The 25229-nt window shown below is 40.0% G+C and overlaps 1 protein-coding gene across 1 annotated transcript in view; it reads left to right on the forward strand.

Annotated features, from left to right (window-relative positions):
- The window catches only part of pigg (phosphatidylinositol glycan anchor biosynthesis class G (EMM blood group)), a 71024-nt gene that overhangs the window by 8799 nt on the left and 36996 nt on the right, over positions 1-25229 (forward strand). Inside the window, exons 4-8 of the mRNA XM_073486317.1 lie at positions 1960-2148; positions 9439-9577; positions 14197-14409; positions 21786-22003; positions 23122-23406. Of these exons, the coding sequence (XP_073342418.1) occupies positions 1960-2148; positions 9439-9577; positions 14197-14409; positions 21786-22003; positions 23122-23406 (1044 nt within the window). The remainder of the gene's footprint in view (positions 1-1959; positions 2149-9438; positions 9578-14196; positions 14410-21785; positions 22004-23121; positions 23407-25229) is intronic.

A 25229-nucleotide genomic window follows, 5' to 3' on the forward strand; every position in this document is an offset into this window, starting at 1 on the left:
TGAAACCTTATTTTCTACAGTAGCCTAAGGTTAAAGTTAAAAGAGACGTATTATGCTCATTTTCAGGTTCATATTTTATTTTTGGTTACTAATAGGACAGGTTTACATGCTTAAATGCACAAAAAACACATCAGTTTTCTCCTACAGCAGCACAGTGCTTCCCCTTTGTCTAAAGTGCTCTGTTTTAGCTCCTGTTTCTGTCTCAAATACCCAGACTTCTGTCATTGGTCAGCTCACACATGCCTGAGCCTGCACTGCTAACAACAACAGAGTAGCTGTGCAAAATCAATTCTTAAGTTCCAAACTAGCCGCTAAGCATAAATAATGCAAATGTACGATATGGTGATGTAATGTGAGAAGTCAAGAAGTCGTGGAATTAAAGGCGGGGCTAACGACGAGGTGTTTCAGGAGTACTGTTTTCTGGAAGAGAGGAGCTCCTGTTGGTGCAAACTTTGGGCTTTTTAACTTTCAAGACCTTTAGACGCTTCCACCACGGACCTATTAATTATACCTTGACACAGCCATGGAGGTGGAGTCCCATTCATTTCTATTCATTCTATTCATTGCGAGGGGGTTTTGACACTCAAAGAAATGAATCCACCGTTTTACAGACGCTTCTTTCACAATGTTGGCTTATGGGAAAAATGTCCTTTTGGGCCCCAGTGCATCACGTGACGATGTGATTACACAGTTTGGCCACTATGAAAACTGGCTTCAAAGCATGCCGCTCATCCTGGGGGCCTGGCTTCCATGGAGTCCGCCATGTTGCATCGCCATGTTGCACCGCCATGTTTCTACAGTAGCCCAGGTGGACATACCAAACACTGGCTTTAGTGAGGGGCCGTTCCAACTTTTTGACATTTGTAGCAAACACTGTAGAGGAGGGGTATAAAGTTGGTTTCAATCAGAGCCCTTAGGTGGACACAGCTGCAACAACAGAAGTGCAGATCGTCACATGATTTTTAAGGAGGCTTCAGAAAGTTCTAAACGGGCAATTTTAAACACAGGAATACAGAGACACAGAAGTACGATGTTCGACAGGTCTTAGTTAATACATGATTTATTGATTGATTGATTTCGTAGGTAACTTTCGGGAAAGGCTCCACCATTGTTTTAAAAAAGAAAGGTTCATTGGAGTAAACGGAGATGACGCACCGCTCTCTACTCAAGGGCACTGGATTCAATCAGCAACCTCATTGCTAGATGCCACTAAATCCTACGCACTGGACCTTTTAAGAACAATTAAAAAAAAGGAAGAGGAAGGAAAACCTGTATTACGAAACCTCTCATCCTTACTTTGATTATTCATGAAGCACCTTTAATTGTTTTTGTATGCAGAACATTTTACCTGCATCATATAATTTACACTCAAGTTCCTCCAGACAGCTGCTGCTATACATTCAAGCATTTAAAAACCATCCCAATACCCAATACACACAGTACAGGCTGTACATAATGCAGTAATGATTAGTCACGCAGTGGGTTTTGTATCTTTTCTGAGCAATATGCTCTACATGTATGTGTGGGAATGATTCAGTCACTGCATTATCTACGAGTGATCTGCATTAAAGAGATGAAGGCAGCTGATCCACTTGGGAGGCACGGAGATGAGATGAGATGACACAAAAAAAGGCTCATCAGTTCAGCTCCATATGCCGCAGCTACAAATCTACTGTGGGACTGTATGCAATCTGTTCTTGTTTATACTAGAATATTGGTGGTGCTGATTTCTGAGCCTTTACCTGCAATGTGGGATGATGGTAAATATCTGCTAGAAAATCTTTGTGTGATTATAATCAGACGATCAGACTCTGTCACATCTTTGGGTAAATCTCCTTCTAGCTCCATTTGTATTTGCTCTGGGGGGCGATTTTGAATAATATCAGCCTAAATTGGTTATCAGTTGAAATCCTGTAGATCAGTAATTGTGTATCGTTTATGCGTTATGTCTCCACGCAGGTTGATAACAATGTGACCCGTCACTTGGATAGCACCCTGAAGAGAGATGACTGGGACATTTTGATCCTCCACTACCTTGGCCTCGACCACATTGGTCACATCAGTGGACCCCACAGTTCCCTCATCCAGCCCAAACTCCTGGAGATGGATGACATCCTGAAGAAGATTCACAGCGCCCTCATTTCAAAGGTAATTTCTCATCCAAATCCAACTTAATGTCATGTTGCATCTGTATATTGTTTTGTATCTGTTTTGTGTCAAGGAAGTTAAGTGAAGTTTTTAAAGTAACATTATGCTACTATTTTAACCTTTTTAAATAACATTCAAATCATTTTGATGGTACACTGACTAATAGGGAGAATGGTGCCTCTGTGCCTGTTCTTGCTCCAGAGTGTTGAGTGAGTATGATCTCCCGCGGGAGGCGTCTCACGCTTTGATGAAAATAGTAGCCAGCTGGGGTCTATTACACGTAATGTTCTGACGCTAGGGGTCACTCGATCATAGGTACGGGATCATGGGAGTTGTTGTGTTCCTCGTTAAACACAGATCATTGCCGTTTTATTTTTAGGTTAGGATTCCTTCATTGTTCATTGTTCAAGACTTTTTTCGGCTGCTTATTTATCTGCATAGGTCTCTCCTCAAAACTAATATGATCATAAAAGCTGGTAATAACTCCGAATAAGCAGTTTCACATTAGTGAAAGTCTCTCCGGCGCTCTTCGGGAGACACGGCATGTCTGATGGGGGAACTATGAGCCAAGCTGGTGCTAATGTTAGCCCAGCTTGTTTCTCTGGTAATTTAAAGCAGCATTATGTAACTTTTTTAACTTCAAATAACAGCTTCAGAATCATGTTGATTGTAGAGTGTCTTGTAATAGGGTGAATAGTGTCTCTGTCTCAGCCACTCTGCCCCCCATCACTTGTTTCTGCACTATGTAACTTCAGTGAGAGGGTCTGATCACAGTGTTACATACATGTTTACTTCAACATACAAGTTTTCAACACATACCATTGTTATGACGTAATGAGTTTTGTGTGTAGTTAGCACCTACATTACATCTGACAGATTGTTACAGACCTGAGATTTGTATTTTCCACAGTGGTCTGGGGGCGCCAAATCGCACAACATGCCAATTTCTACATAATGTTGCTTTTAAGTCCGGCCATTCAGGTGACAGCCAGGACTTATGGAAACTTTGACATCATACTCAATTATGGATGTTCAGCGAAGAAGAAGCTAGCTTGGTATTCTCAGACTGCTTTTATTGTTTTTCGAACCAACCCCATGCTCGGGCTGGTCCTGCAAAATATGAATGCTACAGTTACTTGGAAATAGCATTTTTTTATATATATATTATATTAGGGAACAAATGAGACAAGAATCAGGTTAATCATAAACAGCAGAGTGGAATGAAACTGGAATAGTCGATGGATTTTTTGAACAGGTTTTTTGTTGAATGTCTGAAATAAGGTCTATGGTTACCACAGGCTTAAGGGATTTAACATTTTGTTCAACGACATAAAATACTTCAGTAAATAACCCATGTTTGAATTGTAAAGCATATACTTATCTTAAAAAATGTGGTTGCTAACAAGAGGCTAAATGAAAGTTGTTGGAGACTGAGGTTTATGGTGTTTCCTGATAGGCAATTAGCTTAACTTGTTGCTGAAGTAATTACTTCTAACTGCACATGCCATTGGCTGTTTAGCTCAGTTAGCTCAGTTAGCCGTGCAGCTAGCGGTCTTATCAGCTGTCTCTCTCCAAACTGGGACTCAGAGCACCAGTGGAGTGTTGGTGTTTACACCACCAGGACAGGAGCTTTGGACCACCAGGAGGAAGAGGTTTTCAGGCCCGGTTATGGGGGGACACAGTAGGAAATGCAGGAGGGGAGCATGGCGTGTTTGCAGATACTGGTTTGGCTTCTAATTTTCCATTCAAGTTAATTAGACTGATTTGCTCTGTGTGGCTGTGCTGCTGCTTAATTTAATTGTTGCTTGTCAACACCTGTTTCTCTCTATTAAGATTCATTAAACTCAATACACTTCAAATTGTGAATAGTAATTTCATCATTTCTTGGGGGTTTTTAGGGTTCTTATAACAATAGTTGATGCCATTGTATAGTAAATAAATGAAATATGCTAATTTGAAGTAATGATCAATAGTTTATATATTAATGTGATGCTATCAGGGATTGTTTAGCCTAATCAGTCTTTGGATGGTCATTTAATTACACAGATAATTTGTAGTGTTTCCCAGCAGTTGTTATGTTATCTATTGTAGCAACCCCAGAGATTTAATAAACTGTTAAGCCTTTGTGTTATCTTTAATTTTGTCTTTGATCAGCGTGCAGGTCTTGTGGCCTTGTTTTCTCTGTGCAGTCTGACAGCTGTGCATGCATATTGTCTTTGCGCCGTGTGTGTGTTGCTAATGGGCATTGTCTCACTGTCATTCATCTGTGTAGCTCGTATTTAGATTGTCTAGTCATGTCAACACGAGCCTGCAATCTTCTTTTTTCTTGTCCTTTTGCATCTGTGAAATGGCAGAGGGAGAACAGAAGCCACATGCAGATATGCTTGTAAACCTTTCTGGAAATATTGAGGCAACAACATTTCACCATATCCCCAAAGTTGTTAATTCTGTCTTGTTAAATCCTGTCTCTCCAGGCTCATGGTGACATCTGTGTGTTTTGGGCAATGGCATCCTCATGCGTGCTCCCAGTGAGCTCTTTGAATGAAATGTGTTTGAAAGTCTCGCTTCAGTCACATTAGTGAAAGCTGTGGCTGTTCTTTTCCCCAGCAGCAGTGTGACCTAAAAATAGACAGCCCAGTGGGGTCCCACAGAATACCTTAGAAGCTTCTACAAAAACAACAATGTTTTCTCTGATCAGTACATGCTTTTAACATGTCGGGGGGTGCGCTCTCAACATTTTATGGTGTTTGACTGAACACACAAGCTGGCTGTTGTTTAACCCTCCGTCCTTCAATACTAACAGAAGTTATGGTTCTTGCTGCTGCACACTGAATAAGAAAACCAGGGTATCATCCAGATGACGGCCCTCAAAGTTTCTGTTGTGATGTGATTCGAGGAGCCTATTTCATCAAGCTCATATTAAGGCAAAGACATGCTCTAGCTGCAGAATGGACAGCCACAACACTCTCCATTAAAACATGATTGGAAAGCAGGACCTCCTGGTCATACACACCTCTATCAGACCTTTGTGTTAATGGAGATCACATGGCCTCAATCTTCTCTCCTGGATATTTCAGATTTCAGAAGGTTGGGCTGCTGCCTTTGCTGTTAGAAGTGCTTTAACCTGACCTGCAGTGCAATATGTAATCTGAGACACGTATTTCATAAGAGAGATGAAATGAAAGTGTTTAGACTGTGATACCTCTTTTTCATTTTACGTTTTTCCTTCTCTCATAATATTCTGTCAGAAGATTTGAAATCTGTGCTGTTATTGAGTTATAAGTCTACAGAGCCACCGTGGCTCCTCTTAATTGTCTGTCATCTCACCACAGCTCCACTGTATCAGATGAGCTATTAGTAAACCTTCACTGGCCCCACCAGTCATCTTCCAAATAGGTTTTTATGAATATGCAAGGGGCTAATTAACACTTTGAATCATATAAAATGTGTGATTTTTACAATAAGTTATTCACATAATTGAATTGTCGGTATATTGGCTGCAACTACTACTGTACTACTACTGCTGCTTGGGGGGGGAGAAGAAGAATTTATCCATTTCGCCTGTTTATTCATTACTTTTAGCTATGTTCATTCATTACGTTTCTTGTAGCTGACTAATTAATCTGTTTATTTGCTACTATTCAAACAAATATCCATTGGGCATACTTTCAGCTAGAATGAAAAGAAGGTAATGCCTGCACACTTACACCATGCCACAAAAGTTTAACGAGACAACGTTGTGATCACACTCTAACTGTTTCCCAAATGGACAAACCACACCCATATTTAGATATCCTGCACACCAATAGGCTGACAAGCTCAATGATGGCAGGTGTGGATAATCATCCAAACTGAGTAACAAACAAATAAACATCCAGCAACATGAAAATCAGCAAAACACAAAGGAAAAAATTCATAAGAAAAGTTCATATAGAACACAAAAAATGCAAAGCCATACATCAAAACATCCAACATGCATCTTATACTACATATCATGTATGTTGGATGTTTTGATGTATGGCTTTGCATCGTTTTATAATAGTATTTTTTTTTTTTGTAATTGTATGGATGATTATCAACACCTGCCGTCTTTGAGCTTGTCAGCCTATTGTCCAACACTGTTGGACTCATTAACACATTCTTCTTCCTTTTCTAAACCTGTTGCCTAGCTTAGCCACAATAATGCAACTTAGCCACTGAGTGACATCACTGGAGGAAATTTATCAGATTACATGCAGCTTCCTCTGGATTCACAAAAGGCTTTATACTACTTTTTTCACATATGCAGTAGTACTCCCCAAGACCTGTAAACATGCTTTGCACTTTGTAAGGAGTTACTCCTATAATAATATCTGGCTCCTTATTTGCCTCCTTAACAAAAATTACAATTTCTATTTTTTAGTTGAGTATATTTGAGTTAATGAGTACAGCTGTCCACATACAGTACCCCCTGGCATCTTCAAAAGTACCCCCTGGTGCAGAAGTACCCCTGGTGGTGAATCACTGATTGACTCGTATGACTGAAGAGTAAAACTGAAAACCATCGAGCTTGTTTTTTCTGGCTTGCTCATGGAGAGCATGAGCTATCATCTGATTCCGCTTTGTATCATGTGTATTGGTTTAAAAAAGATTTCTCTTAGAGTGTGAAAATTCTCCCCAAAGAGTTCTGGTGCTTTCATCCAAGAGAATAGGAGTGAGCTCTGATTTATCCCGAAGAGAGAATAGGCCGGCTCAGTGTGGGGCTCAGTGGTGTTCAGTACTGGTCTTGAGGTGTTTTTTGGCTCCCTTGTGTCCTATGCCATTTATAACAAACATCCAAGAGGTAAAATCTAGGACAAAAGGTAGTCCTTGCTCCTTTCTTTGCTGAGTAGTAAATATAATGGGTCAGCTGAGCATGACAGCATAGTGCGGCTCAGGCTCCAACCTGCGGTGTTCACTTACTGTATTCATCAAATATATATATCGTGTTTTAACTGCATCAAAAACGTTTGATCGATATGTTATTAAAGCTATGGCTAAAAATACACTTATGCTGACACTGGCCTTTTTTATGTCTCTGTTAGCTCACCTTTGTGAATCCTGAAACCTGCTTGTTTTTCCTCGAGGCTTAAATTTTGGCCGATTGAGCTGCTTCCTTTTGTAGATTGCAGACACGTTTGAACCCACAAATTTCTGCATGCAGCTATATAATTTGAGCTGATATGCTCACATGCTGAAAGGACCCTCTTGTTCTGACCAACAAGAGCCCGTTTCACTTCTGTGTGGGTGGGTTTAAATTAAAAGAGAGGCATCTTGAAATCAAAGAAAGCGTGCATGTAGAATTATTGGTAACTTTAAATGCTAAAACTAGACACAATGTAGGAGGACCCATTAGTGAACAAACAACAACATCTAGAAACAACTAGAATGGCACTCAGTTGAGCGCCTACCTCCACCGAGGCCCAACTGTCCTCTTCAAGTCAATCATGCCTAATCCAATATCAAATAGAACATATTTAAATCTGCTAGATCCAGAGTCTAATTTGGGTCCACATGAAATTATACTCACTCGTAGATACCAGCCACTTAAATACACCAGAGTTCTTACATCAAGATCCATGCATTATTCCCTGAAACATTTACAAAAAAGTCCACAAAAAATAAATTCCTGGATCCTGCCCTTATCTGGATCCGCACCAAAAGTTAATGGGGTCTGTTCTGGGCTGAGACCCATCAGCTCCTTTGTTTCTCTTAACAGGATTCCTTGATAAATACGCTACAGTAGCATATTTCAACCATTTTACCAGTAGCTTACTTTAAGCTAACTATTTTAAATACTTAGTCATTACTTTTAGCTAATTTAACCACTCAGCCAATTGTTACATTTAGCCTATCCATTAGCCTACTTTTAGCTAACTGTTTCACCTGTTTTCCATATACTTTGTGCTAACTAGTCTAACCACTCATCTGTTACTTTTAGTTAGATATTTCAATCATTTTTTTTTTTTTTTACTTAAAGCATATTGCAACTGTTTATCCACTGCTTTTAGGTAACTATTCTAACAAGTTATCCATTAGTTATAGTAGCATGAAAGCATAATATATTATGCTTTCATGCTTCATATTCTTAAACAAATAATATTTTAGGTAAATTACCAGAACCTGCTTTCAGGCAAAATAGGCAGTGAACATTTGCCTGTACACATTTTGATGTACACAGGTGTGTTTGTTTGACTTAATATCAAACTCGATACACTAACCCAGATCCCAGTTGCTCTATGACCGCATAATCCAAACTCAATACCCACTCACTAGCTTCTCTTGGAGCACATATGGCGGTCAAAACGGTCTTATGACAGACAACTGAGTAAACTTTATCTGTCCCTCTAAACTAGTAAGTGGACCTTGTGTTAGGATTATTTTGTCACACTATGTTTCCAAAGTCAGAAATGAACCTTCTCACTCAGCAGTTGCCTATCTTCTGTACTGATTCAACCAGAAGAGTTTCATGCCCATGCAAGCCCTGGAAGATCCCCAACAGCAGCTGGTACCTGTAGCAAATTAATGGGACTCTTTTGCAAAATAGACAGCAAAAACTGCGTCCCCAAATTTAAACCTAAATCTAAGCCATTGTCCTGTCCTTGCCTGTGGCTCCAAAATATTGCTGTGAGGACACCAGTCATCCTAAATTAAACCAACATATTATCTGACTTGGCTTCCAAAAACAGAAGCAGAATTCATCTCAGCCCTCATCACTCTTTCAGTCTGTTAATCTGTGGGGTTGATAGGAAACAATTTTCAGTCATTAATTATAATGGAAATCCTTTTCTCTTTATGTTTGATGCAACACTGAACTGTTTTGTTAACATCTGTAGTCGTGTTTTTAAATCAGCCTCCACCACCATGACTCATGAGGCATTCTTGTTGAATTTCTAATCAGTGGAAGGTTCTCGTGAGTCTAGTTGAAAGGGAATCACTTAGGGCTCGATCAAAGTATGTCATCCTCAACAAACAAGTAATTCTGTGTTTGTTTGCAGCCTTCACTTTATTTTTTTAATCCGGAGCTGCAGCGAAACTGTGCCAGGAAGTGTTTGTCATGACTTCCTTTTCAAAAGTAATAATTTAATACTTTCTTCCAATCTATTGCCCAAGCAGTCATTTTTTATGCTGTTGCTCTGTTTTCCAAACTGGATGTACTTTTTTATGTTTGTGCCAAGTTTGAATTATTCACATCTCAGAGCTTTGAGGTTTGCCCTCCCAGATCAGCACACAGAGCGGGAGTCCATTAACCTTGGTCTTTGCTTCTCTCAGGAGGCAGAGGGATCCTTGCCCTACCTGCTGGTGCTGTGTGGAGACCACGGCATGTCGGAGACCGGCAGCCACGGAGGCTCCTCAGAGCCAGAAGTCAATACGCCCCTGGTGCTCATAAGTCCAGCCTTCAAAAGAAAAGGTAAACAGTCTAGTGTTGCTTAAAGAGACTGACGGCAGCAGATGTGTAATTGAATCGAAGAGATTCAGGAGCTTGTTATTCAACTACAGCTGCCATGCGAACCATGAATAAGAGTGTTTTGTTCATCAGGGAAAATTATGAATAAGTCAAACTAAACTTTTTCGAAAGAATTCGTAGGAGAGACGTTTTCTTTCATGCTTGCTCTTAACTTTACATTCATTTTCGTGTCTCATCTCACAACAGTGCAAATAGAAACTCCTAAGCAGAACTTCATTTTGCGGTGATGTGACGGGGTTGAGTGTGAAAGTGTGATCTTGATAATTGGCGCTTTCTCAGCCAAGTCTATTTCTGAGATCTTTTCTTGCATGGCTTTATATTTATAGACCTTTTATGTTAATTAATCATTTTCAGTTTAGTTGAGTTGTTGCTCCTGGTTTTGCTCATCTCCTGTGGTGCCAACTGCTTGAATGACTTGCCTACCAGGAGGACTGCATGCACATAAATTCCACAATTTTACCAATCAATGAAGGGGTAGGAAGTAAATGCCAAATTCTGGGTTCTCTTCAATGAAATCCATCCAGTTGAATGAATTCATTAAGTCATTAATGAGGTGCTTTTCTGTGTTTCATTAACATAGAAATTAAAAGAGGCTTTGGGAAGTAAGTAAAGTAATCCTCTTTAGGGCTGTCTTTACAATAACAAGTAAAGCCCAGTATATGTCAAGACCCCACATGGTCAGTGTGCTGTATTGTGGCTGAATTGTTACATGAAAAGTCAGTGGAAGTTTCTATGATATAAATTCTAGGATATTAAATGGTAATCTGCAATTTCCTGTAGGGTTCTGTGTTGTATTCTCTGTAACCCTAACTGCTGAAAAGAGGGACTATCCAGCGTGATTTGATCACATTAACCGACAGCGAATTAAAACAAGCATAACAACAAACAAACACCTACAGTCTGTCATCATAGTCTGATTCAAATTCTGCTAAATCATGATTGGTATATAGAAATACATGACATCACTTTTTTCTAACTTAGTGCCCCCTTTACAGCAGTGATGAGAGCACAACGGGGAAAAAAGAAATTTAGAAATCTCATGTAGAAGAACCTAAACTGTTCCCTAATTTAGCAGAAAATTGCGTCTTAATGTGAGATCCCAATGCCTCAAATTAGAAGCTGGTTGGGAAAATCAATTTTCAGGGCCTTTTAAGTTAAAAAAAAAAGTGTTGTTTTGTGTAGTTGTGTTGAAGTTGTGGTGCATATCCAGCCATCTTGTCTGTGGAGAAACACTTGCCTGAACACCTTCATCCTTATTCATCCATATGATCTTTCATATGCAAAAATTAAAATTAAATTCTCAAACAAGTCATTTGATAATTAGAAAGGAAATATGTTCAGTTAATTGCATCTTTTACTGCAATCAGTTTCCTCATCAGAATAACTGGTTATTTTTATCATGGTAAGAGTGGCGGGTCGTTAGTAGAAACCTCACCTGCCTGTTGTTTCTCATTAGAACATGCTGCAGTGGATAAGAGTTCATTACTGGCTCAGTACCTGATCTTCATTTGTTAATCTGAATGCGTCATTGAGAAAACAACCCTCTTACACAGATTGGCAGAACATTTAGTCGAAATTGCTGGGAGGATCCTAAGAGGCATTGCCACTTTAATCAGACAGTATAGGTGTTAGAAGCCATGCAGTCATTGTTTACCTCAGTGTCTGTGTATCCTTGCCTTTTCTTACTTTCTTCGAGAAAACAAAGAAAACTAACCCAAGCCAAATAACAGAGAATGGATAAGGTGATAAGGTTCAAGCTCCAAAACCCACAGTAACTGATGCAACAATGTTTTGATACATTGAATATACTGATGTGAGAGAGATATTGATGAGCTGTGTTATAGTACCCTTATAGACATTTCAACTGTGTGCCAGCAACCAATTTAAACCCAGTCATGGCAGACGTTGAGGTAAATGTGCTGTAATCTGTTGGAGAAACATTGTTATTGTCCCAGCTTTCATACAAAGTATTCACCAAGCTGAGCAAATGCATGACTCTATACAGCCATATTCAACAATGGCTGTAACAGGGATATATTAGAGATTATATCAGTAAGCTTGATACTTCAATGCATATGGCTTCCTCATCAAAAGCAGTTTTCTCATCTATGAATCAGCATTATGTGTGTTTAACCTTTTACTGAGTTGTGACACATCTGTCCTGTCAGAACGTGTGTCACTCTGTTCTGCGTAAACCAAACAGGTACGAACAGACTGACAGAGGTTTGGTTGGATGTAGGGTTGGGCAATGTCTGCTGAATTGGCATATGACTATGTCTACAGTGAAACATCGTGATGGATGATGACATCGCTGTTTATGAATTTGAGGCAGCATGTCCCCTCAGTGTTGTCGTAAGGTAGCAGTTGCGTATTAGCTCACCACTGAAGCCGCTGCTGTTTCCCACCGTTGCTCTGACATGAACCTCCAACTGTCTCGCCCTGCAGAGGAAACTATCTCCTGTTACCACCGACATACATCCCTGTGCCAGGTTTAAAAGTGTCCTCGTCTCCGCACCACATGTCCATAACTTAGCTTTGTTCAGCCTCATATGCATAAAACAACATTGGTCGACTAGCCAAGGAAGATAAGCTAAGAAAACTGTGTATAAAAACAGCGTGACTGAGAGAAACAGCGACCTGCGGGAAAAGAAGCACCGCTGCCACAAATTTAACCAGGTGTCTTGGGTTCACCTAACTGAGCTGGTTTCATAAGAAAATGATAAACGGGACATGGAGACGTAATGTTAGTGCACTGAGCAGCAACATACTTCTTTTCATTTCCTCTCCCCACATATCACAAACAACAACAGCTCTTGCGCTACGGCAACTCTGAGTAGTCGATGTCATCCATCGGCCCAACCCTCGTTGGATGTTACAGTATTGGACATGTAACTGGACAACATTGGTCTGGCAAACCGATTCTTCTTGGCTTATTTTCAAAGAACAAATAATGTATGATTTTACACATTAATATGGGATTAATGTTGAATTCTGATAAAACATCTTCAGGGTTTTGAAAATCTTTCACTTTACAAAGAGGGTTTTTTCAACTTCACTCATTAGTGTAATTGCTGAAACTAATACCATGACTAAAATATTTTCAGTCATTCAATGCTAAGTAACAGATTTAAACATGCCTCATATCCTTGGTAGATTCATGGCATTATCCTGAATGGCTTTGGGGTTAATACAGCAAAGTCCTTGTCTTGTTGCAAATCCGTCTCCTTTTAATGTAAAATGGATAATTCCCAGGCTTATTTCATTGTGTCCAATTACCAAATTAGCTCATAGCTCTGGGGTTTGTTCCAGTCTTTAGTCTGCAGCTGCCTCTCTTCCCCACACATGTGAGCTGTGTTGTTCATTTTCCGGATATATTATACAGCAGAATAGTTCATTATCGCAACCTGAAAACTGTACTCAGACATGAACAACTTGGGAAATGACTCCCACTCTGTGTTTGTATTTTTGAAAGCTCTCCACAGGAAGCCAAGTGTCAACAGAAAAATGTCTGTTCACTTTTGACAAGGAGGAGAGCTAATGATTTTGTGTTTTCATTCATTTTTTGTTTTTGTTCGGATTGTTTTGCACATTCAACAACCCTCCTGATGGTCATACCAGCAGGCATTTATACAAGAGTAATTATCTGGATTGTTTTTGATGCTTCTTTCAGATTCAGGTTTTCTGTTTGAATTCAACTTTAATATCACCCTGATTCTAATCAACAAAGAAGATGTCACTGATGCACTTTGTCTTAATTAATAAAATGAGAGTCAACTGTGGAGAAAGGTTGCAGACGTTCAACCACACTCTCGTCGTTTTCCTGTGACCGCAGTTTGACTGTCCTGAGGGGACAGAAATGCTGCAGCGACTGTGATTGGAGTGATATGTCCCACTTAGATATATTCTACATAATCACTGGCTTCCACATACCAGGATGGCGTGGGATTTTTCACTGCTCGTGTTTGTGTCAGGTTAATGACTTTAGGAGAAGGAACTTCTTTTTCAAATTCATCTTGATGAGCGTTTCTTTCAGATGAGCTCTTATTGTTTTGAACAGAGGAATCTTCCACAGCAGACAGTAAGAAAATTGAGCCATCTCCTTACATCCATCATGTAAATAGTTTTTGTCTGTGGATTGCTTCAGAGTTTGAAGTAATAAAATATGACTTTAGTTCTCATAAATAAACCCATTTTGCCTCCTGGTATCACAGATTGACGCAGCACAATTGTGATTCATCAATCGGTTCATTTTTAAAAGCTTTTCCTTTTCCTTTGTCTGACAGAGTACAAAAGGTGGTGCATTTTACATCCGAGTATTTTTGCAATAAATAGAAGGCGAACTTGATAGTTAATATAAATTCAGGTTTTACAGGTTCCTAGAAATGTATCAGCAGGAAAGACTAGACTCAATGATTGACAAGTAAAGGTTAGAAAACAACACAGTGAAAAAAAACGAAGAAAAAAATGTATCTAATTCATGTGTCATTATTTAACCATCATGTATTGCAGGTGCATAGATCCTTAGTGTTTTTGCTTGTTTGTTTCTTGCCCTGTGATGTCAGTGGGGATGGAGAAGCCCGGAGTCGTAGAGCAGGTCGACTTGACCCCGACCCTGGCCCTGGGACTCGGCCTGCCCATATCTCAAAACAGTGTGGGCCGCCTCATCCCTGGTGTGTTGGAGGAAACCTCACTTCGGGACCAGCTGCGCTTCCTGCATCTAAATGGCCACCAGCTCAGCTGCCTGCTCAAAGACAGCATGCCCGAGTACGAGAAAGGTGAGTCACAAATACACTGCGTCCAACTTGTAGACTTGTTAAAATCCCAGAAAGGCAGGACCTTGTCTCATCAATATGCTATTATGGTGCTGGTGACGATACCTACCTACTGCCCGCAGCAATGTGACTGTTGCCCATAGTAAGAACACAATGCAATTTAAGGACTAATTCAGTCCAAAATTAAAATGCTGTCATTTTTTCCTTATCCTTATGTCAGTCAGACTGTACTGAAGTTGGTAGAGCTACCAAGCACAAGGTTAGTCAGTTCCCATTACACCATCTCAGCTTTCTCACAAATTATTGAAGACAATGTGGCCACCTTACTGAGACTCCAAAAAATACCACACATTACCCAGAGCAGTAATCACTCACACGTCCAGAAGTTGTTTCCTCACAACTTGCCTCAAAATTCCAATTACTAACACCTAATAAGTTAATGAGTTATTATTCAGATATATACATGGTAACAGAGCAACATGAGCTCTGTAACCTCTACTCATGTTCAACGTCAGCTGCACTACGAGAGTGCTGTAGTAATGAGTCCTAAAACCTGGAAACCAATTGGCATTTTTGTTTCCCTCTATGCTTACCACAGGCTTAAGAAATTTACACTTTTTATTCTATGCCATAAAATAATACATCATTAAATGTCCCACAAGTGAATTATAAAGTGCTATGTTAAAAAATGGCGGTTGCTAACAAGTGGCTAACACTACACTCTGAGACTACAGAGGATGTCTGGGACATTAAACGTCATCATGCCGAGACTCATCGACTCGCTAGTCCATCTTTACAGACCTACTTAAGTTACAAACTATTCTAGCTCTAACTTTACAACCTGTAGACTTATCAATTTATAGAAAATGCATAAAGTAATTTTGAAGTAAGACGCTTAGCAGTGGTGACGTTTAAGTCATGCGACCACAATGTAGTCTGTTTATAGCCTAACATAACTGTAGCTTTTTACTTCCAGTGATTTAATTTACGCCTTGAAAATCACAAAAGTGGTCCTCATCTGTGAAGATTATTTTCATTTTCATTATCATAAACTTGTGTTTGCAACAGAGATTGTTTTTCTGCAGTAATCCAAAATCCAATTAATCATACAGACTTTTAGTCGAGGGAACCAGGGCGATGCTAACTTCCGGGTTAGCCTACAAAAATACGTCATCCCTACAGCACTCTGTTATTATTTTTCTATTAACAATCACTGAAATGCATATGCTGGTTGGCTCTAAGTGACAAACCCACAGAGAATTATCACCTGACTGTGTGGTTCCCCTCAGCTCTACAGAGCGTTTTAGCAACTTTCAGCTCATTGTTTTGGCTTTACGGGTTGCTCAACCCTTATTTCAATGTTTTTTTCCAATAACAAAGCTTTGATAAACCAATTGTATATGACATGTCCACAGCTAAGCAACAGACAGACAGAGTTAGTGATTAACTAACGTAGTGGAGCAGTTAGTAGCTGAGGAGCCAGGCACTCTTCTCAGGATTCTTTAGAGACCAAAACAGAGAGTGTTTATTGGACTTCATCAGGTGGCTAAAAACATGAAATGAATGGATATGTTGCTGTGTGTCTGCTGGATGTGTATACTGTATAGGCAACTGTATGCTAACACTTTGCTAAATGATAATATGTCAATATGGTGCTGTCCCCCAAAAAAAATCTTAATGCTTGTTGAAAGAAATAACACAATACGTTCTGCCAGGTCCTCATTACAGTAAAAATCTGTACACTCCACATAAGTCATTGAGATATTGTATCCTACCTCAAACTAGCAGCACTATTGGCTTATTTAGATCATAGTTTTATTTGCATTCCAGTCACAGTTTTGTGCATGTAGTGTTTTCACAGAGGAAACACAGATGGCACAGATTTAGGTTGACTCAGAAATGGTTTGCTGTAAACAGACGTCCGTCTCCTCATTATTCCCACCATGCTGACAACTGCATCAAAGCAGCTTCGCAGAGCGTTTAACCTGCAGCAGTCTTATTAAGACGAGGATAGACTCCTCTTACAAGTTCAAAAGATTCACCAAAGCTCAGAGGCACTTGGATCCTTTATTAAGAAAGACATGTTTTGAAAATTAGATTTCAACGTGTTGGAGATTAAAAGAAATCCATTCAAACACATGGTTTTGTTTTAGTTAATGGTCTCTAATGGCTGTTAACTGATTGACAATATTCGTCCTGCAGTTAGATAATCCTCCAAATGTTTCATCTAACAGCAGTTTGTAGTATTTTTTTATTGTCAGATGAATCACCCATGCATTTAAAGGAAGTAAGTTGCTAAAGGCTGCAATAATGCACTGACCGTACTGTATGATACAAGAGGTAGGTTTATGAAAAAGAAGTACTGATCCTAGCTCCAACAGAAACCAAGTATCTGAGTGAGAATCAGGCAAGCCTGTTCTGAACATGGTGGTTCCTGCCATGTCAGGGTGGAAGTGTGGAAAATCTGTATACTGATTTCTTTAAGTCTGTGATTGACTGACCTTACAGCTGTGAAAAATCCACATGGGAGCACCACAAACAGTCTGTGGTCTGTTCTTGAACATTAATGCTGCCCACTCTTTGTGTAAATTCATGCACATATCCTCACTGAATTTTACTCCCTGCTTATAGCTCGGGGTCACAATGTTTGTCAGAGTTATCCATCTTGCAGCGTCTCCCCCACGCCTCTTATCTGTCTCCCCCTGCGTCTGTCTCTCTGTTGCTGTCCTTCACTTTCACAAACATTTGATACACCAATGGCAGCAATTACCATTGCTAATGTTTGATCGGCCGGAAGTAATTTATCTTATCATTTTAAGTGAGACAGAAGGAGGGAGGCAGCGAAAAAAGTCTTTGAAAACTGGCTTGTTTGGCAAGTTATTAGACATGTGGCATTTAATTTAAACTTTCATAATCTTCAGAAAAAAAAGAAGCTGTTTTCCCTAAAACTGGATTATTTTTTTTAGACTGAAGCAGTTGGACCATGAACATGGAATACTTCTGACATGATGACAAAATAGATAATAGGTGGTGTCAAGGTTGCTTACAGGCCTACAGTCACCCTCCCTAATGAGAATGTTCTGAACGCAGAAAGAGGCACAGAAACAGCTACAACAAACCTGATAACCAGAAAATGATGAAATGACATCCTCAATGTTAGAAGTCCAAAGCAAGCATTAAGACTCTTTGGGCTCTGTCTGATGCCTGGTGCAAATTGTTGCGCAGTGTCATTTGCGTTTTTAAACGTTTCCATGTGAGCAGTAATCACTGCAGCAAATATCGTGGTTTAAGCAGTGAAACTAAAAGCTGCAGTTGTAAAGTTGACAGGACAGAGAAAACTCTCCAGTTGAAACAGAATTAACTTTTAACTTCTGAAATAAATATCTTTAGAAAGCACTGTTGGAGCTCTAGATTTATCAGGAGGATGGCTGCTTCACTTCATACAATACCCCTGTATGAATGTGAACTGTCTGTGTGACCCTCTGAAACGTTAAGACCACAGAACATTAATTAACAATTGAGCATGACTGATCCTGTTGGCGTACTGGAAGATTTGAATTATCAATGAAGTTAAACTGCTGTGCCTCATGCGTAAATGCACGCAGCTTCTCTCTTAATAGAGAGATGCACTTATCCATTCAGCTGCTGGAGGATCACTGCAGGTAATTTCACGCGCCGGCATCCCATCCGCTATTAATCAGAATGATAATATTTATGACCCGTCCCGCCTGATCCTTTGCTTCACTATTACACATTGATAGGACAGATGATTGGGTTACGGTGGAAGCAGAGGGTCCAGCAGCCAAGGACCACATACCTGTACCTCAGCGAATACAAGTGCCGCTGTTTAAATAGCAATGCGCCAGATCCTGCTGCACCTGGCTTTTAAAGGGGATGAGAGATGAAAGTGATTTTATTTATGTTACGCCCAAAACACACCCATGACTTATTAAGAGTCACGCCCTAAATGCACTTGCGCCAACTCATTTAGTCCTTTGTCTTATTAAAATGTAATTATTCAAGTTATTTTGGTATCAAATACTGCAAAAGAATATTGTCTTTGGGCCCAGTTTCCAGGACAAGTCGATGATAATAACTCAGCGAATGTTGTCTTCTGTGTCTCATGTTGAACTGTCAAAAAGTAAACTGACACAAACTTATGAGTGTGGTTCGCAGCATGTTGCATTCCAAACTAGATGTGAAACAAACTACTTCCTTTCGCATTAAGAAACTTACCGCTCTGGCAGCACAATTTTCACTCTATTTTGGTCCCTGGTTTCCATAGCGATGGGATGAAATGGAAATTATTTCAGCAGACCTACATTTGGATGTGTTGATTTTTTAAAAATCTGTCCACTTGGGTAATCATGAAGCTGTTATGCAGTGGAATTTAATAGTTGTCACTGCTGGGAAATTCGCCTGGGATGATATTTTAAGTAGCATGCCTGTTGGACACCTGTTGGGGTCAAATCTTACTGGGCGGGAAATAATTTGCTTGAAAGAAAGCTGCCTTCTGTCTGAAAAGAAATGCTGATTTCAGTATTCAAGTATGTTTCATCAGGGGGTCCAAAGTACCTCAACTGAACTCTCAGCTTGAGCGTGTCATCTTAACTGGATGTGTTATCATTTTATCATTATTGTGCAATGTCTTTTACGTTTTAGCAAACACTCTTCTTTGTCCCAAAGTAAGAATAACCTGAAAAACTTTAAAGAAATATTGTTAAAAGTTCTACACAACTGGTGATAGAAGGTTTAAACAACCTTGCCTCTACGTCTCTCTCTACTATATACACCGATCAGCCACAACATTAAAACCACTGACAGGTGACGTGAATAACATTGATCATCTCTTTACAATGTGATGTTCTGCTGGGAAGCCTTGGGTGCTGGTATTCATGTGAATGCCACCTGACACGCACCACCCACCCAAACACTGTTGTGGACCAAGTACACCCCCTCATCACAACAACACTACCCGATGGCAGTGGCCCCCCAGCAGGACAATGTGCCCTGACATACCGCAAACACTGCTCAGGAACAGCTCGAGGAACACAATAAAAGGCCCAAGGTGTTGACCGGGCCTCCAAATTCCCCACATCCCAATCTGATGGAGCATCTGTAAGATGTGCTGGAGCAGGTCTGATCCATGGAGGCCCCACCCCCCAACATACAGGACCCAGAGGATCCACTATAAAATGCCCTGGTGCCAGACACCACAGGACATCCTCAAAGGTCTTAAGTCCATGTCTTGACAGGTCAGAGCTGTTTTGGCTGCACAAGGGGAACCTTCACAATATTAGGCAGGTGGTCATAATGTTATGCCTGATCGGTGTATTTGTTGGTCTTAAAGGTGTACCATAATAGAGCGTATTCCCACATGCTGTGGTAATGTTATACTGCTTGTTCCAGGTTAGAAGTTGTTTAAACATTGGGAATTTGCCAAATTCTTCAATTTACCACTTGCCAATTGATCAGCAACTAAAAAGTTAACAGTTAAAATCAGGTGCGATAATGGGCCGTTTTCAAGGTAAAACAACATATTTGATAACCCATTAGCTAATGCTAACATTCAACCCCTTCCAAGCTAACATTACCATTCAATTACAACCAGTTTTTTTTTTTTAATTTCCAGGCGTAATAAAAATGCATCCAAGATGTTTGTTGATATTTTAGAATTAATTAATGGCTTCCCTTTTGTATCACACTATCAACCAGTAACGTTAGCTCGGAAATGGTTGAATGCTAACAGCTAAAGGGTTATCAAATATGTAACTTTACTTTGAAATATGGCCAGATGCCCCTCTGGATTTTCACTATCCATTGTCTTTTCAGTTGCTGATCAATCAGGTTCAATGATAATTTGTCAGTTATTCTACGTTTGCACGACTTGAAACCACAGCAATATGACATTTGAGCTTCCCACCCTGGCTGTGATGTCAGAGAAAAATGGCCACCATGTAAAGAACCTACGTGCAATATGATGTTTTACCTTGTTTTTGAATTAATGTTATAATTTCAGAGTCCCAAATGTCTGCATGTTGTCCGATATGCATGCCCACTTAAACAATATTTTGAAATTCCCTTTAAGACTCATTTATAAATCCATCAATGTCTGCCTTGAATCAATCTTCATATTATGTTTTTCTTGTGCTTCTAACCTCAGGCATCTTGGAGGGGCCATTAACCAGTCCCTGTACTTTGAGACAGATGAAACATGGCCAGGGCCATCGATATTGTATGATTCATGCCTGTGGCTTAAGGTTCTAATATTTCTACCAACCCCTCTGTCTGGCAAAGCCACAGTAACTATTTATCACCCCTTTGCCTATGCTGCTGAGATAGGTGTTATACTGCAAAATATTGTTTCTAGAAGTGTGTGCGTGTGTGTATGTGTATGTGTGCATCCGTGTGTGTGTGTGTGTGCATGCGCGTTTCACTGATGTATACCACAAATCAAACCTCCACGTTGCTTTGTCCTTGAGGCTCCTAAAGCACTGAAGTAAAATGAAAGCAGGCATCATTTCATCTGCTTTGAGTAAACATGTGAATGAGTCATAGCTTGTCATCGTTAGGATCCTGACAAATTACACTTTCTTGTTTTGTTCAGGATTAAATGGCTTCTACCACAGGCATATTATGTTTTCAGTTTAAGAAACATTATCGACACAGGAGACAGAGAAGGAAAACACTGAAATTTAATAGATTTCCCATTCAAAACATCCAACATGCATCAGAATGATTGATGAAGTTAAACAGGATTAGTGAACATAAGGAAACCAATATTTGGAAAATGCCTGTATTTTCTTTATGATGAAATACAGCAGGATAGGCTGCGGTAGAAGAGACTTTTTTCCGAAGTGAGACTCCGGTCTGCCTTCACTTTTCTTCACTTTTTTCATGGTTTAGTTTGTTTTTAAATAAGCATTTCTGCCAGTGGTTCCAACTATATCCAGTTGTAGCTTAGTACCCCACAGTGGTTGTTAAATTGTTAACATGTCCCAATATGGTGACAGGTTGTTCATAGAGACATATCCAGAAATAATGCCACCAATTATAGGAGAGAGGAGAGGCTGTTTGGTTTTATGAATAAGTTTAATTGTCCTTATACATCTAATTGTATTGGGTGATACATATACAGTAAAATTAATGTGACACTGCATCAGAAAACTCATAGAGGGCTTTAATGAGATGCTGCAAACGTCCTCCTCAATTTGCCAAATCTAAATGAATGCGATAGCTGCTACAATTCCAACGAGAAAATTTACAGAATTTTCTTGTTCAGTAATGCCAAGTCTTGACAAGTACCCGCCAACAAACATCACTGTCAAGTAAATGTAGGTTAATACCGTTGTCCCCCTTCCCATTTGTCGCTGATCCAGAGGCAGGCTTTGAGCAGTTCCGTGTGGCAGAAAAGGCTCATGGGAGCTGGATGAAGCTCTACCTGGAGGGCAACACTTCTGAGGTGCTGACTAACATGGGCAAAAAGGTCCTGAAGCAGTATCTGGAGGCCCTGGCTGCCATGAGCTCGGCCCTCAGCAAACAGCTGGGCAAGTACGACTTGTACTCCATGATTGCAGGCATGGTGTTTGTGTTTCAGGTGAGTACAGAGGTATTTCATTCATCCTAAAGACTAATACATTGGTGTATAACCCTTTATATTACGGTACACATATTCAGTCTTAACTAGGTGCTTATTAGCATTCATGTTAGTAGCATATTGGATGTTTATTTGTCATTATAAAGCACTTTTTTATTAATGCCTTATTCTACAGCTTTTGGGCCGTTAACTACGCTCATACTGAGCAAAGCATGATAAGATGATTAAAGGTACAGTATGTAAGATTTGGCCACCTGTAGAGTTCATGCTCAAAAGAAATAAGGTGGCAGCATATGACTAAAGTAACCGCTAACTGTTGTTATCTGTAGCTAGTTAACTCAGTAAGCTGTACAACTAGCCGTGTGCAATGGGAACTCAGAGCACTGGTGGAGTGGTGGTGTTTACACCGCTAACACAGGAGCTTAGGAACCAAGTTTGGCCAGTGCTAGCTAACTTGCTAACTTCAGAAGACATCTCTGCATGTCAAAACTGTTATTTCTTCACACTCGCACTTCACATTTTCAAATAAAATTCTTACATATTGCACCTTTAAGTAAATAAAGTAATTAAAGGGGCACTATGTGGTTTTGGAGAAGAAATTTCAAACTCAGATTATTAATTAGGTTATAATACAAACAAAAAATATAAATTTTTTCAACATCTGAATAAACAAGCTGTTCTCAGAGGAAAATAAGGTCCCCAGAATACTGTTTAAAGCTGGAAAGGTGGCAGGGTCCGCCACATATAAACAAAGTAAAATGGTATGAATTTGTGTTGTCCTTTAACCTCAGTTTGTTCATTTAGTTTGTTTAGGCATAAAAAATCACCCAATGAAGAGCTTTCTCTTCTGATTAGAAGACAAGCTTTGATAAGATGGATTACCATTAAATATTAATACCACAAACTCAAAACATAACTTTAAACATGTACTGGCATACTTGATATGTGAGTCCATTGCTTGTAACTTCCAAAATGAAGAGGTACAGGCTCCACTGTTCACATATTCCGGTCAGACCATGCTGCCTTAGGTTTCTGTGGTTGCATCAGTTGATCAGAAAGTCCTGAAAACTTTTTCTTCCCTTCTCTCTCCATTCTCTCCCTATGTCCTGGCCCTGAAGCTCCTGTTGGTCTTACTGCTGGCTATGCCTGAAGCCCTGAGTGGTGAAGCAGCAGTGGACCTCCCAGTTCTCTCAGCCCTGCTCTCCCTGCCTTTCTACCTCTTGTGCCTGCTGCTCGCCTCAGTGCACGTCTTGGTGTGCACATCTGCCGAGAGCTCCTGTTACTTCTGCAGCCTCTCATGGGGGCTCGTGTTTGCTGCCGTTGCCTTCTCCTCTGCAATGTTTTGTATTCTGGTCTCTATGGCAGCACGGCGACTCCCCCTGGGCCCCAAGATTCACGGGAAGGTGAGTTTGTGCACCTTAATATAACACCCAAACACAGGTACAGATTGTGACAGATGTTTCCCCTTAATGGGTGTATTTACATGTGTGCTTTACCTTTACCTACATACAGTCAGCTGCATGTAAAACACCAATGATCAGTTCACCTGAGGTGTGATCTCTTTATAACAAAAAGCATTGAAGGGACAAGTGAGTAAAAATATTTAATGTATGTGAATGTAGAGATCTCTTGATGGAAAGCTAATTTGCTGCTGTTTAAAAGATAGATTTTTGCTCTTACGTTTCAATATTTCACTTCCTGTGGCATTACCGAAGAGACAATCAGAATTTATTTGAGAGAAAATCTACTAAATCTACCGAGGCTCAGGGGGGATGAGACGGTCTTGTCTATTGTACCCCCAACTCTGTGATTTAGCTAAGTTAGCAAAGTCTTTGCTAATGCAGCTTTAAATCACTTGAATGTCCCTGTACTTTGAAACAAAGGCCAGAGAAAAAGTTTTAGTAGATTTAGTAGCGAGTGCCTCTTTCAGCAACATTTATTTTAGCCAAATGGTGCTTGGCTGTATGCACACCTTGCCGTCTGTTTTTTTCATGGAGGTTTGTAAAGAGCACCCTTAATTACTCTACAGCAGGGGTTCTCAAAGTGTGGCCCGTGGGCCAATGGCAATCCTGAGAAACATTTTGTCAAGCCCCGGAAAGTGACATGAAAGTGATATTTCAACCATTCAGTTTCAATACTTCCACTTTCAATAGCCTAAATTCAACATACTACTGCGCTACTGTGTCAAACTTCGCCCCCCTAACAAGCATCTGTCAGGTAAGGAATGACTTCTGGTTGCGTAGCAACTAGTGGCACCTAGTGAGTGTTGCAGGGATCACTTTCTGTCATCAATCCTCGTGCAGTATTTTGGTTTAAGACTAGGCAGTTTATTGTGAGAGAGAGATGAAAAAGCCACCATGGAATAAATGCTGTATGTTTGAGGAGAAAATATGGTTCCAGGAAAAATAGAGCAATTTTTACTTTGTTGGAGCTCGCAGGACAAATAAACAAATTTTGATGGACAGGGTTTTAAAAAATCTGTCATAATCTGTTAATAATACTCATAATTTTCATTTTCATATTTTTAATCTTAATGAGATATATTCCATTTAATCAAAACAATACAAAAACAACTCAACCACATTAACTTTTAAAATATAGGACAAACTTCAGATTATGCATTTATGAGGCCACTGAGAGAGAAGAAGAACAGAAACACCGACCATTTTAATGTCAACAACAAACAAAGCAGATGAAGCAGATTTTTTTGTTTGTTTTTCCTGCAGTGACAGTGGAGGGTGGACATTAAAGCATCGTGGCCTTTGTGTCTAAATGGGCAAATATGAATGATGCAATTATAGAGAATTAGTACAATTAGCCCTCAGTTGACCTGCTGTACCCTAGCCTAAACTCAAACCTTCCTCCTGTTCCACATGGACTTAAACTGGGTGGGTTAAGCTTGAGCTTAATCAAGTGCACCAAGGGAGAAGGTTGCAGAGACGATTGTCATTAAGTTACGCATCTTTGCATCAGCCAGGAGACTTCTCATAGCCATTTTAATTTTCAGTCTTTCAGTCTGTAGGTCTTCAACTTGCCGTCAGGACCCGGATAGCAAGGGGGGATCTACTAAGGTGTTCTACATATGTTGATGAAGGTTCTCAGGTCATCCAGGCCACGGTAATTCTAAGTGCTGTATTGTAGGCAACTGGACTTATTTCAGTTTCTTGAAGACGTTTCACCTCTCATCCAAGAGGCTTCTTCAGTTCTAACTAACTGAAGGGGAGTT

The sequence above is a fragment of the Pagrus major genome, chromosome 18, assembly GCF_040436345.1.
Source record: "Pagrus major chromosome 18, Pma_NU_1.0".
Classification (NCBI taxonomy): domain Eukaryota; kingdom Metazoa; phylum Chordata; class Actinopteri; order Spariformes; family Sparidae; genus Pagrus; species Pagrus major.